Source organism: Mustela lutreola, chromosome 8 (genome assembly GCF_030435805.1).
Source record: "Mustela lutreola isolate mMusLut2 chromosome 8, mMusLut2.pri, whole genome shotgun sequence".
NCBI classification, from domain to species: Eukaryota; Metazoa; Chordata; class Mammalia; order Carnivora; family Mustelidae; genus Mustela; species Mustela lutreola.
This window is the reverse complement of record NC_081297.1, coordinates 145,928,527-145,941,206: the sequence shown is the minus strand read 5'-3', so window position 1 is coordinate 145,941,206 and position 12,680 is coordinate 145,928,527. Positions and strand designations below refer to the sequence as shown.

General features: G+C 56.3%; 1 protein-coding gene across 3 annotated transcripts in view; it reads left to right on the top strand.

Moving 5' to 3' along the window:
* Positions 1 to 12,680, top strand: part of SCUBE1 (signal peptide, CUB domain and EGF like domain containing 1) — a 133,664-nt gene that overhangs the window by 38,729 nt on the left and 82,255 nt on the right. For all 3 annotated transcript variants that reach the window (XM_059187197.1, XM_059187196.1, XM_059187198.1), the window contains one exon: positions 12,459 to 12,593. In XM_059187197.1, coding sequence (XP_059043180.1) covers positions 12,459 to 12,593 — 135 coding nt within the window. The remainder of the gene's footprint in view (positions 1 to 12,458; positions 12,594 to 12,680) is intronic.

Below are 12,680 nucleotides of genomic sequence, written 5' to 3'. Positions count from 1 at the left end.
ACCGGGACCGAGTCCTGCTAAACACCCTAACTCGGCTCTCAGTGAAGGGTGCAAAGGTCCCCTACGGCGTGACCTGCCTGCGCCAGGAGAAAACCGGTGCATGAAAAAGATGAACAAAATAGGTGTCGTAGCTAGAATGTAGGGCTACTGATCCATTGTTGTCTCTGTTTTTCAGAATTCTTTGTGAATTCAGAATTTTATTTTGGTTTTTTCTTTTTATCTTTTTTAAAGATTTTATTGATTTGACGCAGAGAGAGAGATAGTGAGAGAAGGAGCACAAGCAGGGGGAGTGGGAGGGAGAAGCAGGCTTCCTGCCGAGCAGGGAGCACAATGTGGGGTTAGATCCCAGGACCCTGGGACCATGACCTGAGCCAAAGGCAGACGCCCAGTAACTGAGTCCCCCAGGTGCCCTGAATACAGAATTTCAAATAAAGCAGTTTTATTGGGCAAGTGATAGGGAGCCATGCTAGGTCCTTGAAGGGACAAATGCCATGGAAAGGAAGTGGCCACAAGTAGGCTAGAAAACATGGGGTTGGCCAGGGGTTGGCCTGGCGATCTTTCCAGTACTCTAGCCACCTTCAGTGCCCCCCTTTCCCATGAAGCTCCCTGGTGCCCACCCTCACCCCTCCACGTCTGCCCTCTTCCAGCCTCTCTACAGCTTTCTGAAGTGTGTTGACTTTGTTGGCACAAAACTGTTTCTCATCCTGTTGTGGCTGCACAGCCCAGCCAGAGCCTGTTAGCGAGGACCCACTTAGTGCGGGAAGGAACGAGCCAGCTCCCGGCAAGCCCGGTTAAGGAGCCAGGGCAGGGTGGGCAGGAGGCCACGGGACCGGGACATGCTGGGGGCCCCACGTTCACGGAGAACTCCCGATGGCGCTGACGGATGTGTGGAGGACACAGGTGGGAAGAAGGAAGAGGCCGACAGTTTGGAAGGTGGAAGAAAATGTAGAGTCTAACTGGGAAGAATCAGTCCAGAATTCCAGGCAGAGCCGAGACCGGGAGGCGCATGCTGGGAGTCCATCATCTGACCTGGCCGGAGCGCGGCAGGAAGGGCTATGCCGGCCGGGTGGCGTGGGGAACTTCGAGGCCCTCCTTGGTTCGCTGGAGTGTCTCCCAGGGCGGCGCGTTCCCTCTGGCCACCCCATGCATGGGCCTGCGGAGGCAGCCGCAGCCGCAGCCGGCGGGGCCTGTTTTATCTCTGAGGATGCTCGTGCGGAATCCTGTCAGAGCATTTCCCCTGTCTTTTCTCAGAGCGTCTCTCTTTGGTCCCAGGATTTGTTTGTTTGGTTTTCCTCCCCTTCTCTCTTTCCAGTCCTCTGTTCTTATCCCCATCAAAAGAAATTTTTTAAAGTTCCAGTGCCTCCCACAGATGTCCAACCAGGATCATGCCCACAGCTGTGCTGTCAGAGGCCCAAGGCTGGAGGGACGGAAGTGTCCGGTTCCCAGCCTGGCTCTGTCCCTGACGCGCCACGACTGCGGGCAGGCCGCGCGCCCCTCGGAGCTCCCGGCTACACACGGCCACTGCCTCGGGCTGTGGCTCAGTGACACTGAAACGAGCGTGCCCGGCGCCGAGCAGGAGCCCAAGGGGACGTGGCTCCCCTTCTGTCCCCGGCAGCCTCCTCTCCTGGCCATGTGCTTGAGATAAAAGGAAAAGCTGGTCTTGCCAGAAGGGACAGAGACGGGGGTCAACAAAAAATCTTTCAGGGCGTCCCGCTGTCTCCCAGCCAGTATCCTCTCTACCTGCTTCCCGCTTAGAACCAGTTTCTTCAGCTGAGGACTTTGTCCTCATACCCATGAAGGCACTGACACAGCTGGGCCGGCTTGCCGGGAGTCCTGCCTGGCTTCACGCATCCGTGGAGGAGCAAAGCTCACAGGCTGCTAGGATTCGAGGAACACCCGCGCCCCCTCCATGCTGATCTCACCCCCACCGGGCAGGGCTGAAGTAGGCGAATGAGTGAACACAGCATCTCTCTGACCAGCCCCCCCTCGCTTTCCTGACGGGCCCATGGCCTCCACCCTACCGTCCCGAAGACTGGCACTCACTCTCCCTGTTCCCCTGGAGCTGCCCTCCTTGACTGGATCCTGGAGCTCGGCCTCCCCAGGCAGCCCCTTCAGGGCCACACAGGGCATCCTTCATGGGCCAGGCCTAGCACCGGAGCCTCCAGGCCAGAGCTGCCACCCTGGCCACATTTTGTAGTTGTCAGTCAGTCACTTGGCCCACAAACGTGACTTATGTGCCTCGTGCACTATTTCAAACCGTGAGATACGGCAACACTTAAGACAGCCAGGTCCCCCTTCTTGTCAAGGACTCTGGGCTCCCTGGGGACCAGGGAAGACAGCAGGGAGATGGCAGGGACAATGGGATGGAGCAGCTCCGCGGCTCTGCTTGGGGGGGGGGGGGGCGGCTGAGGTCTGAGTAAGGAGGAGCCAGCCCTGCCAAGGTCAAGCAAGAACATTCTGGGCGGAGTAGCAGCAAGTGCCAAGGCCTCCAGATGGGAACAAGACCACTGGGGTCAGGGGACGTCGGGGAGGCCACGCACGGTAATTGGCTATTCAGGGTCTTTTCTGGTTCCATATAAATTTTAGGATTATATGTTATTTTTTTGAAAAAAGTTGATGGGATTTTGATAGGGATTGCATTAAATGTGTAGATTGCTCTAGGTAGTATAGACATTTTCACAATATTTGTTCTTCCAGTCCATGAGCATGGAATGTTTTTCAATTTCTTTGTGCCTTTCTCAACTTCCTTCACAAGTTTTCTGTAGTTTTCTGTCATACGCGACAGTCGGGCGAGCAGGGAGGCGGCCAGTACGAGGTGGGGACCATTCCCTTGGGCCTGGTCGGCCAGGGAAGGCCGTTTGTGTTTTATCCGAAGCCAGCAAGGAACAGGGCATGACACAGCTGGCTGACGCTCTCAGAGGAGGTTGTGTGCGGTGGCGGGACCAGGGTGGCAGGAGGGAGGCCCGTGGGGACACCACCGCCATAACCCAGACCAGAGAGGAGCGTGGAGCTGGGCCTGAGGGGTGGGGGCGAGGAGATGTGTTTGTGGGCTGAGCTGACAGGACTGCACCTGCTAACGGGATTCGGGATTCCCCTCGGGGAATGGGCAAGGCAGGGACCCTGGCTGACTACCAGGTGTCGCAGCTGGAGTGTCGGTGAGCTGTGCTGCCATTGGCCAGATGGGAAGGCTAAGGGCGGAGCCAGGCCTTGCTTGGTTCTGTTCTGTTCCCAGGGGAGGTCGAATTAGCAGTTCAACAAGGGCTGCATTAGGTTGGTCATGCCTTTGGCAGTCTGAGTGGAGGCCGGGGGTCAGCCGTTGATGCCGACACCTGAGGCTGGCGGAGCAGGCGAGCCCAGAGCTGTGTGCAGTGCTGGCAACTAGGCGGCAAGAAAAGCCACAGGACAGGGTGGCCTCTCCCGGAGCAGAGCCCGCCAGCGTGCAGCTCCCAGGGCATAGTGCTTCCCGAGGCGGCCTTAAGGAGGTCGTGCCCATAGAATGCAAAAGTATCTTTGCCGCCATCCAGCAAGGGGCTGGTACGTGCATGTTTAAAGGACTCTCAGAACTCAACAGCAGAGAGAGGGACAATCCTGTGTCAAAGTGGGCCAGGGACTGGATAGACACTGCCCTGAGAAGGACGCATGATGGACAGCAAGCACGTGGAGAGACGCTCCACACCGTCAGTCAGGGAACTGCAAATCAAAACCATCATCAGCACCACCTTGCACCCCCAGGATGGCTCTAATTTTTGAAAATGGGACAACAACAAGCGTTGGCAAGGGCGTGGAAACTCCGGAGCCATCCTGGTTTGCTGATGGGAACGGGAAATGGTGCAGCCACGTGGAAAGCGGTTTTGACAGTTCCTCCAGCGGTTACCCATGAAACCACCATGTGACCCGATGTGCTGCCCCTGCGTCTACACCCAAGAGGATTTAAACATGTTCGCACAAAAACCTGATTACGATGTTCACGGCAGCACTCATCACAACCGCTGAAGCGTGGAACGAGCCGCAGGTCCATCAGCTGGGGAATGGGTCGCTCCCAACAGTAGAATACTATTCAGGCGTAAAAATGAATGACCCGTGCTTCACCATGGATAGGCCTTGAAAACGTCATGGTATGTGAGAGAAACCAGACAACAAGGAACACATGCTGTTTGGTTGCACTGACAGGAAATGTGCAGAATAGGCCCATCCATAGAGAAAGAAAGTAGACAAGCAGTTGCCAGAAGCAGCAGAGAGGGGAGAATTGGGGTTGCCTGATCATAGGCACAGGGTTTCATTTTGGGGTGATGGAAATGTTCTGGAATTGGATCACGGTGATGTTCGCACCACCTTGCGAATGCACTAAAAACCACTGACATGTATGCTTTAAGATGGTGAATCTTACATACTGTGAATCATATCTCAGTTAAGTGGAGAGGCGCCTGGGTGGCATAGTCGGTTCAGCATCTGACTCCGTTTTGGCTCAGGTCGTGATCTCAGGGTCGTGAGATCAAGCCCCACGTCAGGCTCTGCGCTCAGCCAGGAATCTGCTCGAGGTTCACTCTCCCTCTGCCCCTCCCCACTCAGTCTCTCTCTTTCTGTAAAATAAATAAATAAATATTTTTTTAAAAAAAAGTCTTTAAGACTATGTGGACAAATAAAATAGGTAGCATGTACAGGGAGTGGGGTTTGTCCCACACCCCAAGGAGGCCACATACAAGGCTCTGTGTCCAGTTCTGAGGATAGGCTGGGGTCCCCAGGGAAGGGTGACAGGGTGGCTCGCTAGCCCACACCTGTGTCAGGAGGGAGCGGTTCCAGAAGCTGAAGCTGCCCTGCTTGGAGACCACAGGCTGAGGGCTCCCTTAGGATGCCGCTCGTTGTCACTTTTACACTCTGGAAGGGACCTTACCATCCCCCAGGGCAAGTTCACACCTGCGATTCTCTGAAGCACTCACAGTGGCCGCGCTCACCGGTTGGGGACATTTGTTGGTGCTCTTTGTGTGCCAGGCACCGTGCTCAGTGCTTTACCGTGTTCTTTTCTTTAATTCCCGGTACAAGTTAGGGCACCTATTATCCCTTTTCTGTAAAGAAGGAGACCAAGGTCCCAAAAGGTTAAGCGACCTGCCCAAGGTCACACAGCAGGTTACTCACTGAATCTCGTACCCCAGCTGGTAAGGCAAGGATGAGCACCTGACGGTAGCGGTCACACGGAGACCCCATGGAGACTCTCGTCAGGGGGAGTGGCCAGCGGCATCTCCAGTCCTTAGGGGCAGTCAGGGCTGCTCCCTCATCTCCGGAGGACCACGAGGCAGCTGCTAGGATTGAAGCTGGGGCCCAGATGAGGGATGAGGCAACCAGAGCGTCAAGGCCAACATCTTCCGCAGAGCTATGTCCTGTTGTGGGCTGGCTCCTCCGGTCTGGACATGAACAGTGAGCTTGAAGGTCTGGAAAGGTGACCTTACCTGTCATGTGCCTGACCTCTGGTTCCTAAGCTGGTCACAGGCCCAACCCGAGGGGCTTGGTGTCAGAGCAGGACCACAGTGGGAGACCCCGTGTCTCCCACATCTGGCTGACCTGCTGGAGAGGCAGGCGCCCCAGAGAAGGCCCCAGCTGATGCCCAGACCAGGAAGCGGACAGGTCCCAGGGGATCCCAGTCGTACCTCCCCCCTGCCTTTGCCAGTACCTCTGACAGCTCAGGGAGTGTCCTGGATCTGGCAGAACCCAGGCCCCAAAGCTCTAAGACCCATGTGTATTTTACCCGAAATCTCATCCATCTGGTTCGCATTTATTTACACTTAACTCATCAAATGCAATTTTGCAAGAGCCGCTCGATAGCCAAGAGGCTTTTCTGCCTAAGACTCCCTTCTGAAAGGGGCCAGGGAAGGGCTGCGTACTCAGCCCTCAGGGACCAGCAGGGAGCTGTCAGGGTCGGAGGTCAAGTTTGGTTCTTGTGATGGACCGGGGCCTCTACCTCTGTTCTTGGACCCTCAGTGGGGTCTGTGATGCCGGAGCCGGGCGCAGGGTCTGACACATAGTAGGCTCTTGGCAGCCAGGAAAACATGGGTGGGGCCCACGCAGAACACAGAGTCTCTGTTTCAAATCGTGAAACGTTCGTGGGAAACACAAAGCAACCAAAGCTGGATCCAGAAGTAATTTTTAGTTATTATAAATAGCTGAAAACCTGGATTCTTGGCCCAAAGTAGGACAAACAGCCAGCTATTAATAAAAATAAACACTAGCACCTTGGGCCAAAAAGCAAACCTCAGGGCAAACCACAGTCCTGCCTGCAGAGGCCTTCCGGAACCGGATCGAGCTGCAGCGTGTTGGTGTCAGCTCTGGAAACCTCGCTGGGAAGCGAGTGCGGCCATCCCAGCGCATGGGCCCATCCCAGACACGGCCCTCTGGCTGGCCTGTGCCCGTGAGCGATGGGCACCCCCAGCAGAGCTAGGCAATAGTCACAGCTGGCAGCTCTCTCCCCGACCCGGCACCCACACCTCCTGTCAGGCCTACAGCGTCAGGGGGGGCTCACCTGACCCCAGGGACTCTGTTTGGACTTGGTCTGTGGTGCCAGCATGGTCACCTTGGCCACCGTGATTGGGAGGGGTGGCCGGAGGCCTGGAGGTCAAGGAGGGGCATGTGGACTATGCCTCTGGGTGGGAGCTGCGGCGCAAGCCAGGACGGTGCCGTGGTCACGGAGGCAAACAGACGGGCAAGGCCGTAAGGAAGTCGGCAGCCTTGGTGACTGCCCAGGTCGGGGGTGGGGTGGGGGCTTCTCAGGCCAGAGTGGCTGGGATAGGGAGCAGGTCTGGAGTGAGGCCCTCTTTGACACCCTAGTCTCCTTCCCTCCCTCGAACCTTCTATCCGCCTTCAGCTGTTGGCTGAATGAATGAGATGCTGGGCCTCGGGCTAGAGAGCAGCCTGCCCAGAGCAGAGGCCATGTGTCTTCTATCCCAGAATACCTCGGGATGATCTGTTTCTGAGGGTGTCCCCGCAGCCCCACCAGCAAACAGCTCCCTGAGGCCGTGACCAGCCACAGTTCAGCTGCCCCTCCCCTCCCCTGCCTGCACCCTTGCCCTCTGGCCCCGCCCCAGCCCAAAAGAGGGGCTCTGCCAGTCATCATGGCGCAAAGGTGTGTGTGTCCAAGAGGGGAGCACGGTCCCCAGGGGCGGGCAGGGAGGCAGCTGCAGGCCAGGGCCTTGCAGAGAATGATCTGGCTGGTCCAGGCGCCCGTGATGGAAGGCCACACAGGACCCTCACAGAGCAGGGGCTTTGCAGTCTGGCTGCCACAATACATCCCCCCGTTCCTTCGTTGCCAGTGAAGAGAGTTTCCCACTGTGAGCCCAGAGCCTGCCCCCAAACCCACAGGGCCTCCTCTCTGCTCTGCAGCTAAGTCCCTGTGCCCAGGAGCTCCCTGACTTCTGGGAATATTCATTCTGCTGTGGCCATAAAGAAAGAGGGAGGACCATGAGCTTCAAGCAGGGTGCAGAGAAGGAACACCTTCCCTGCACACGGGCTCAGCCTCTGCCCGAGGCCGCACTGGCTGATGGTGCTCGGGCTTCTTCCCCAAGCAGCACTGATGGGAATGGGGGTCAGTGGGGTCCAGACAGAGCCAGGGTTTGTGAAAGCCTTTGGGGTCTCCTCAACTGGGGGTGTGCAGGCCACGAAGCTTTCAGAGCTCCTCTTCTGCCCAGGGGGTCACTGGCTCTTCCCCACCTGTGCTCTATCATGCCCACAAGGCTTTGCTTCCACAATACCTCTCGGTCCTCCAGCCTTATGGCACGAATCTCCCTGCCCTCCTGGGCCCAGCTCGCCATTGTTCTCTGTGCTCAGGGCGGTCCCGCAGCAGCTTGGTGAACAGGGACTTAACGGAGATATTCACTGACGTCCGGCAGCTCCTGGGGAGGGTGGCACATAGCAGGTGCTCAGGGTCTGTAGAGGGAATGAATGAACAAAATCATTTCAGGTGAATTTTGAAGGTAAGGACTTCAGTCTGGAGGAGGTGGGAGAGGGTACCCCAGGAGGAGGTACGTGCATGCATACGAAGGCGAGTGTGAACAGAGGGTATGTTCAGAGAACAGCAGAAGTGGGTGCCGCTACAGGAGAGATGGCACGCTGTGGAGAGCCTTGAATGCACCCCTCTGTGTGCCCAGAAGGAACCAGGATGGCTGTCTGCACCAGGGGACTGGCCTTGTAGCTAGTGAGCTCCCCATCGCTGGTATGTACAAGCACACAGGTGCCATTCAGTTTATCCTGCTAATCCTTAGTGCCTACTCAGTCTGACCAGCCACTGGGGTCGGGCATATAGGGGAGACTAACGTCTCTCCTCAGCCCAGAGCAGATACAGGATGACCAAGCCCAAGGTCCAGGGCAGGGCAGTCCAGGCATAGGAGGTGAGCAATTTCTGCTGGGCACCAGGGAGACTTCAGAGACTAGGAGTTTGGAAGACATGAGCACATAAGATCAGGGCTGGTGTATTAAGCAGAAACACCCAGGAAACCAACTCTGGTTGCCATGATTGGACTTAAGTGTCCTCACTGAGAGAAGCCAGATCACAGAAGAGCAGGGAAAGGCTGTGGACCCGCACTCATCTGGCTTCAATTCCCTCTTCTTCCTGTTTTATAGCATTAGGCATATCTCTTCCCGTCCCGGAGTCTCCATTTTCTCATCTGGGAATCTGTCTGGTAAGAAGCATGCCCCCGGTATGGAGCTCTGGTGCAGATCTGTGAAGACAGACCCTATGTGCCCCACTGACGAGTCCTAACCTCTCTGTCCAGGCTGCCGGCCCTGTGCAGGCGACCCCGGTGCTCCCTGGTAGGGGCGTGGTGGGAGGGGACTCCCCCACCAGGGCCCATCCTTGCACAGAACAGTTCCACGGGACGACGGCTGTGTACCTCCTGCAATCTAGGAGGGCTTTCCTGGGGGGAGCAGTCTGCATTTCCTCCGCAGATGGGGCCTGAGCACCTGCCACAGGCCACGAGCCAGAGCCAGAACTCAGGTTGTCTGACTCCCAGATGTAGGCTCCCTCTTGGCCATGGGGGATCTCTCATCCCAGAGTTTTCTGAGTCCTACAGGGGCCAAGGAACAATGTGTGCCCGGCTGCCCCCTCAGGAGGGCTGGGGGTTATGTATTTCCCATAGTGCTCTGCCCCAGGTCAACCGAGCCTCCCCCAGGCCCATGGGTAGCCGTCTCATGGACCCAGCCCTTCCTGCTGGCCACTCTCCAGACTTCACTGTGAGTGCCGTCGGGGGGCTGAGCCCTGGGGCATGAGGGGTGTGAAGAGGGCATCAGGCCCTTCATCCAGCCCCTAGAGAAGTTGGTCATGACCACGGGCTACCCAGAGGGATTCTGAGACCGTGGTTTCCTGCCCAGCTTGAGGGAGGCGTGTGTTTGGTCCACTGTGGAAAAGGGTGCAGAGGGGGCAGCCCCCTCTTCCCTCCTGCTTAATCTTGGGGCTTTGTCATTTAGGAGTGGGGAAAAGAAATGTTTACACGGCCTTGCATTTGTTTCAAATTATTCACCAGTGCTGGAGAGTCATTGTTCCCGGCTAGTGTAAACAGCACCGTCCCAAGGCCCAGCGCTCCGCCCGCTCATTGAAGTTGTCGATGTGCAGCGTCAACAGCTCTCTGGCTCCCGGCTTCCAGGGAAGTGGGGAGAGGGGCCAGGCCAAAGGGGTGGCACTGGGGAGCTCATTCACGGTGGGGTCCAAGTAGTGTTTTCACACCATGCATTTGGCACTCAGGGCCTCTGTTTAGTTTGGTTTCCGACTGAACCTTTGCTAGAGCTGGGGAGGCTGAGGCACAGAGCAAGGAATGTGAGAACCACAGGAAGAAGAACAAAGAACGTGGTTCGAAGAGGACTGGGCTGAGTCCCACGAGCAGATCTCACCTTTACACGTGTGCCACCACACGTGCCTTTGTGGGGCGTCCCTGGGGCAGAGATGGGACGGAACCCCAGGCATGCTCTGGCAGGCTGGCTCTGGCTGGGCATGTGCATCAGGGGTTCGCAGACACGTTCAAGGTGACCCAGCTCCAGCCCACATTCAGAAGAGCTGGTTCTTCACAGGCGTAGTCTGAATGTGCTTGCTGGCACAGCTGGCTTCGGAATGGGGCAAAGGCTCGTGCTCAGAAGGGGACAGCAGGTTCAAGTCCTGCCTTTGCTCCGAGCAGCTGTGCGACTTTGCTCAAGTGACTCTGGCCGTCTGTGTCTTGGTGCCCTCATCTGTACAACGGAGGCATCCGACAACCTCAGGGCATCCCCGTCGGGGTGGCAGCAAGGATGGAGTGAGCTGGTATCTGTGAGGCCCATGCGGGCACATAATGAGTGCTTAAGGGATGTTCGCTTTGCGTTATTGGTAGGATGAGCAGAACTTGGTGCCCGGATTAGAGCCATTCATGGTCTAGTGCAGGCAGGGGACAGATCCCCGGAGGCAGACACTACTGAGGGGGAGGGGAGGTGCCCCCCAAGGGTGACACTGGCACTGGACCTTGAGGAAGCCCTCACTAAGTCAGAGACTGTGAAGTTTTCAGAATAATCCTTCTCTGGACTTCCCAGCTCCCCTGGGAGCGCACACACACACGCACGCGGTCTCTTCTCAGCAAGAGCCACCTTCCCCATTTTAGCTGTAACGGTTGGTGGCTTTTAGAGTTCAGAGCTCTGCCTCCCTCCAGGCTGCCACACAGCCGACATTTGAGCTTGCCGGAGAACAACAGCCTGCCTCAGCCCTGACCTCAGAGGCAGCCGTGTGGTCTCTCGGGTGGTGAAGCGGGCTGTCATCCCTAAGCCTCAGTGGGACCCAGCTGACACCGTTCCAGAGCTGAGTCCTCTTCTGGTTCAGTGCAGGTCAGTCTGCCTGGTTCTTCTGACCTGGGCAGATGTGAAGAATATCCACATTCTTTTCGTGCCAGCACTAAATGATAGCTGTGTTTAAAAGAACCATATGAAAAGCTTATTGTCAAAGTGTGTGTGTGTGCGCGTCTGTGTATGTGCGTGCTGGGGGGGCAGGGGATTGGCTAGAAGCAGCCAGTAGCTCACCTTGGCTTTGTGGTTTCATGTTTTTGCCTATTAAAATGACAATACAGACATGGCACATTAAGGTTCAGGAAGCCCTTCTTTCATTAAACAAACTGACAGTGTAGGGGGTTAGGACTCTGGTAATTGAAACATGCTGTTCTCTTCAAGACCAGGACTCCATAAAGACTCTTTTCAGCCAAGAGCAGCCTTTGTGCCAGCGGCCTCTGGTCAAACTGAGTGTCGGCCCTGAGCTGTGTCTCTCCCGGAGAATAGGAAAGACTAGTCGGCGACCTTCCGTGGCTGTCTTGGCAGCCAGAGCTTAGGGCCTTTGGAAGACTTCCCCGTTCTCTAGACTTTTGAAATCAATTTGTGAGGCAGGCAGGCTGACCTGTCCTCTTGCCTCTCCCTGGCAGCCAGATCTTGTGTTACTGGTCGCGAATCTGAGGTGCGATTGAAGAAAGAGGGGGCATTAGAGTTGGGTTAGAGAGGCTCCGTGTGTTGGGGGCAGGCAGCGCCAGTTGCACAGTCTTCCTAGAGAGGGACAGGCCAGCAGTGTCAGTAAGATCACAGTCTAGGAGCCAGGCTCCCAGGTGGGACCTCCAGACAGGTGACTTGGCCCCTCTGGACCTGAATTTCCTCATCTATAAAATGAGCTACTACCGGAATCTGATGTACGGGGTTGCCGTGAGGGTTAAAGGAGTTAGGACAGGTCAGATACTTAGAATGGCAGGGGTCACACAGGATGCTGAGGGTCAGTTAGCATTAACAACCATTGTAACTCTTTACCTCTATGGAGTAACTCCGTGGAGTACTGTTATGGAGTACCATGTAGAGTATGTCCATGGGGTACTACCATAGAGTACTGCTGTGGAATACTGCTAGAGAGGGTCACCGCAGTATAGCTCTGTGTGGTGTCGCTGTGGAGTATCACTGTAGTATGCACTCTGAATGAAGTAACACATTCAGTACATCCAGGGAGTATCAGCATACTATGGCTCTGTGCCAGATCACCGTGGAGCACCTCTGTGGAATATCACTGTAGGATAGCTCTGTGCAGTACCACACTGGGTACCTCTGTGGAGTATCACCATAGTATAGTGCTGTGGAGTACCACATGGTGTACCTCTGTGGAGTATCACTGAGGATGCAGCTCTGTGGAGTACCACTGTGGAGTATCACTGTGTAGTGTAGTGTAGTGCTGTGGAGTACCACAGAGGGTCCCTCTGTGGAGTACCACTGAGGATACAGCTCCATGGAGTATCGCATGGAGTATCCCTAGTTCTCTATGTGCAGCGTTGCCATGGAGTACCTCTGAGTGTTGCTATAGCATCGCTCTGTGCAGTACCGCCGAGGAGTACCACATAGAGTACCTCTGTGGAGGGTCACTGTAGTGTCGCTCCGGGCAGTGCCTGCTGAGCAGCCTGGGGAAACTGATCACATCCGTGTCCCTCTCTGTGTCCTTGCAGATGTGGACGAGTGTCAGGACAACAACGGCGGCTGCCAGCAGATCTGTGTCAACGCCATGGGCAGCTACGAGTGTCAGTGCCACAGTGGCTTTTTCCTCAGCGACAACCAGCATACCTGCATCCACCGCTCCAACGGTGAGTACTGCCCGTGCTGACCAGGCACCCCCGCCGCCCCCCAGAAACAGGCGGGCCCTGGAAACTCCCTTCCCTGCGTCTTGATTC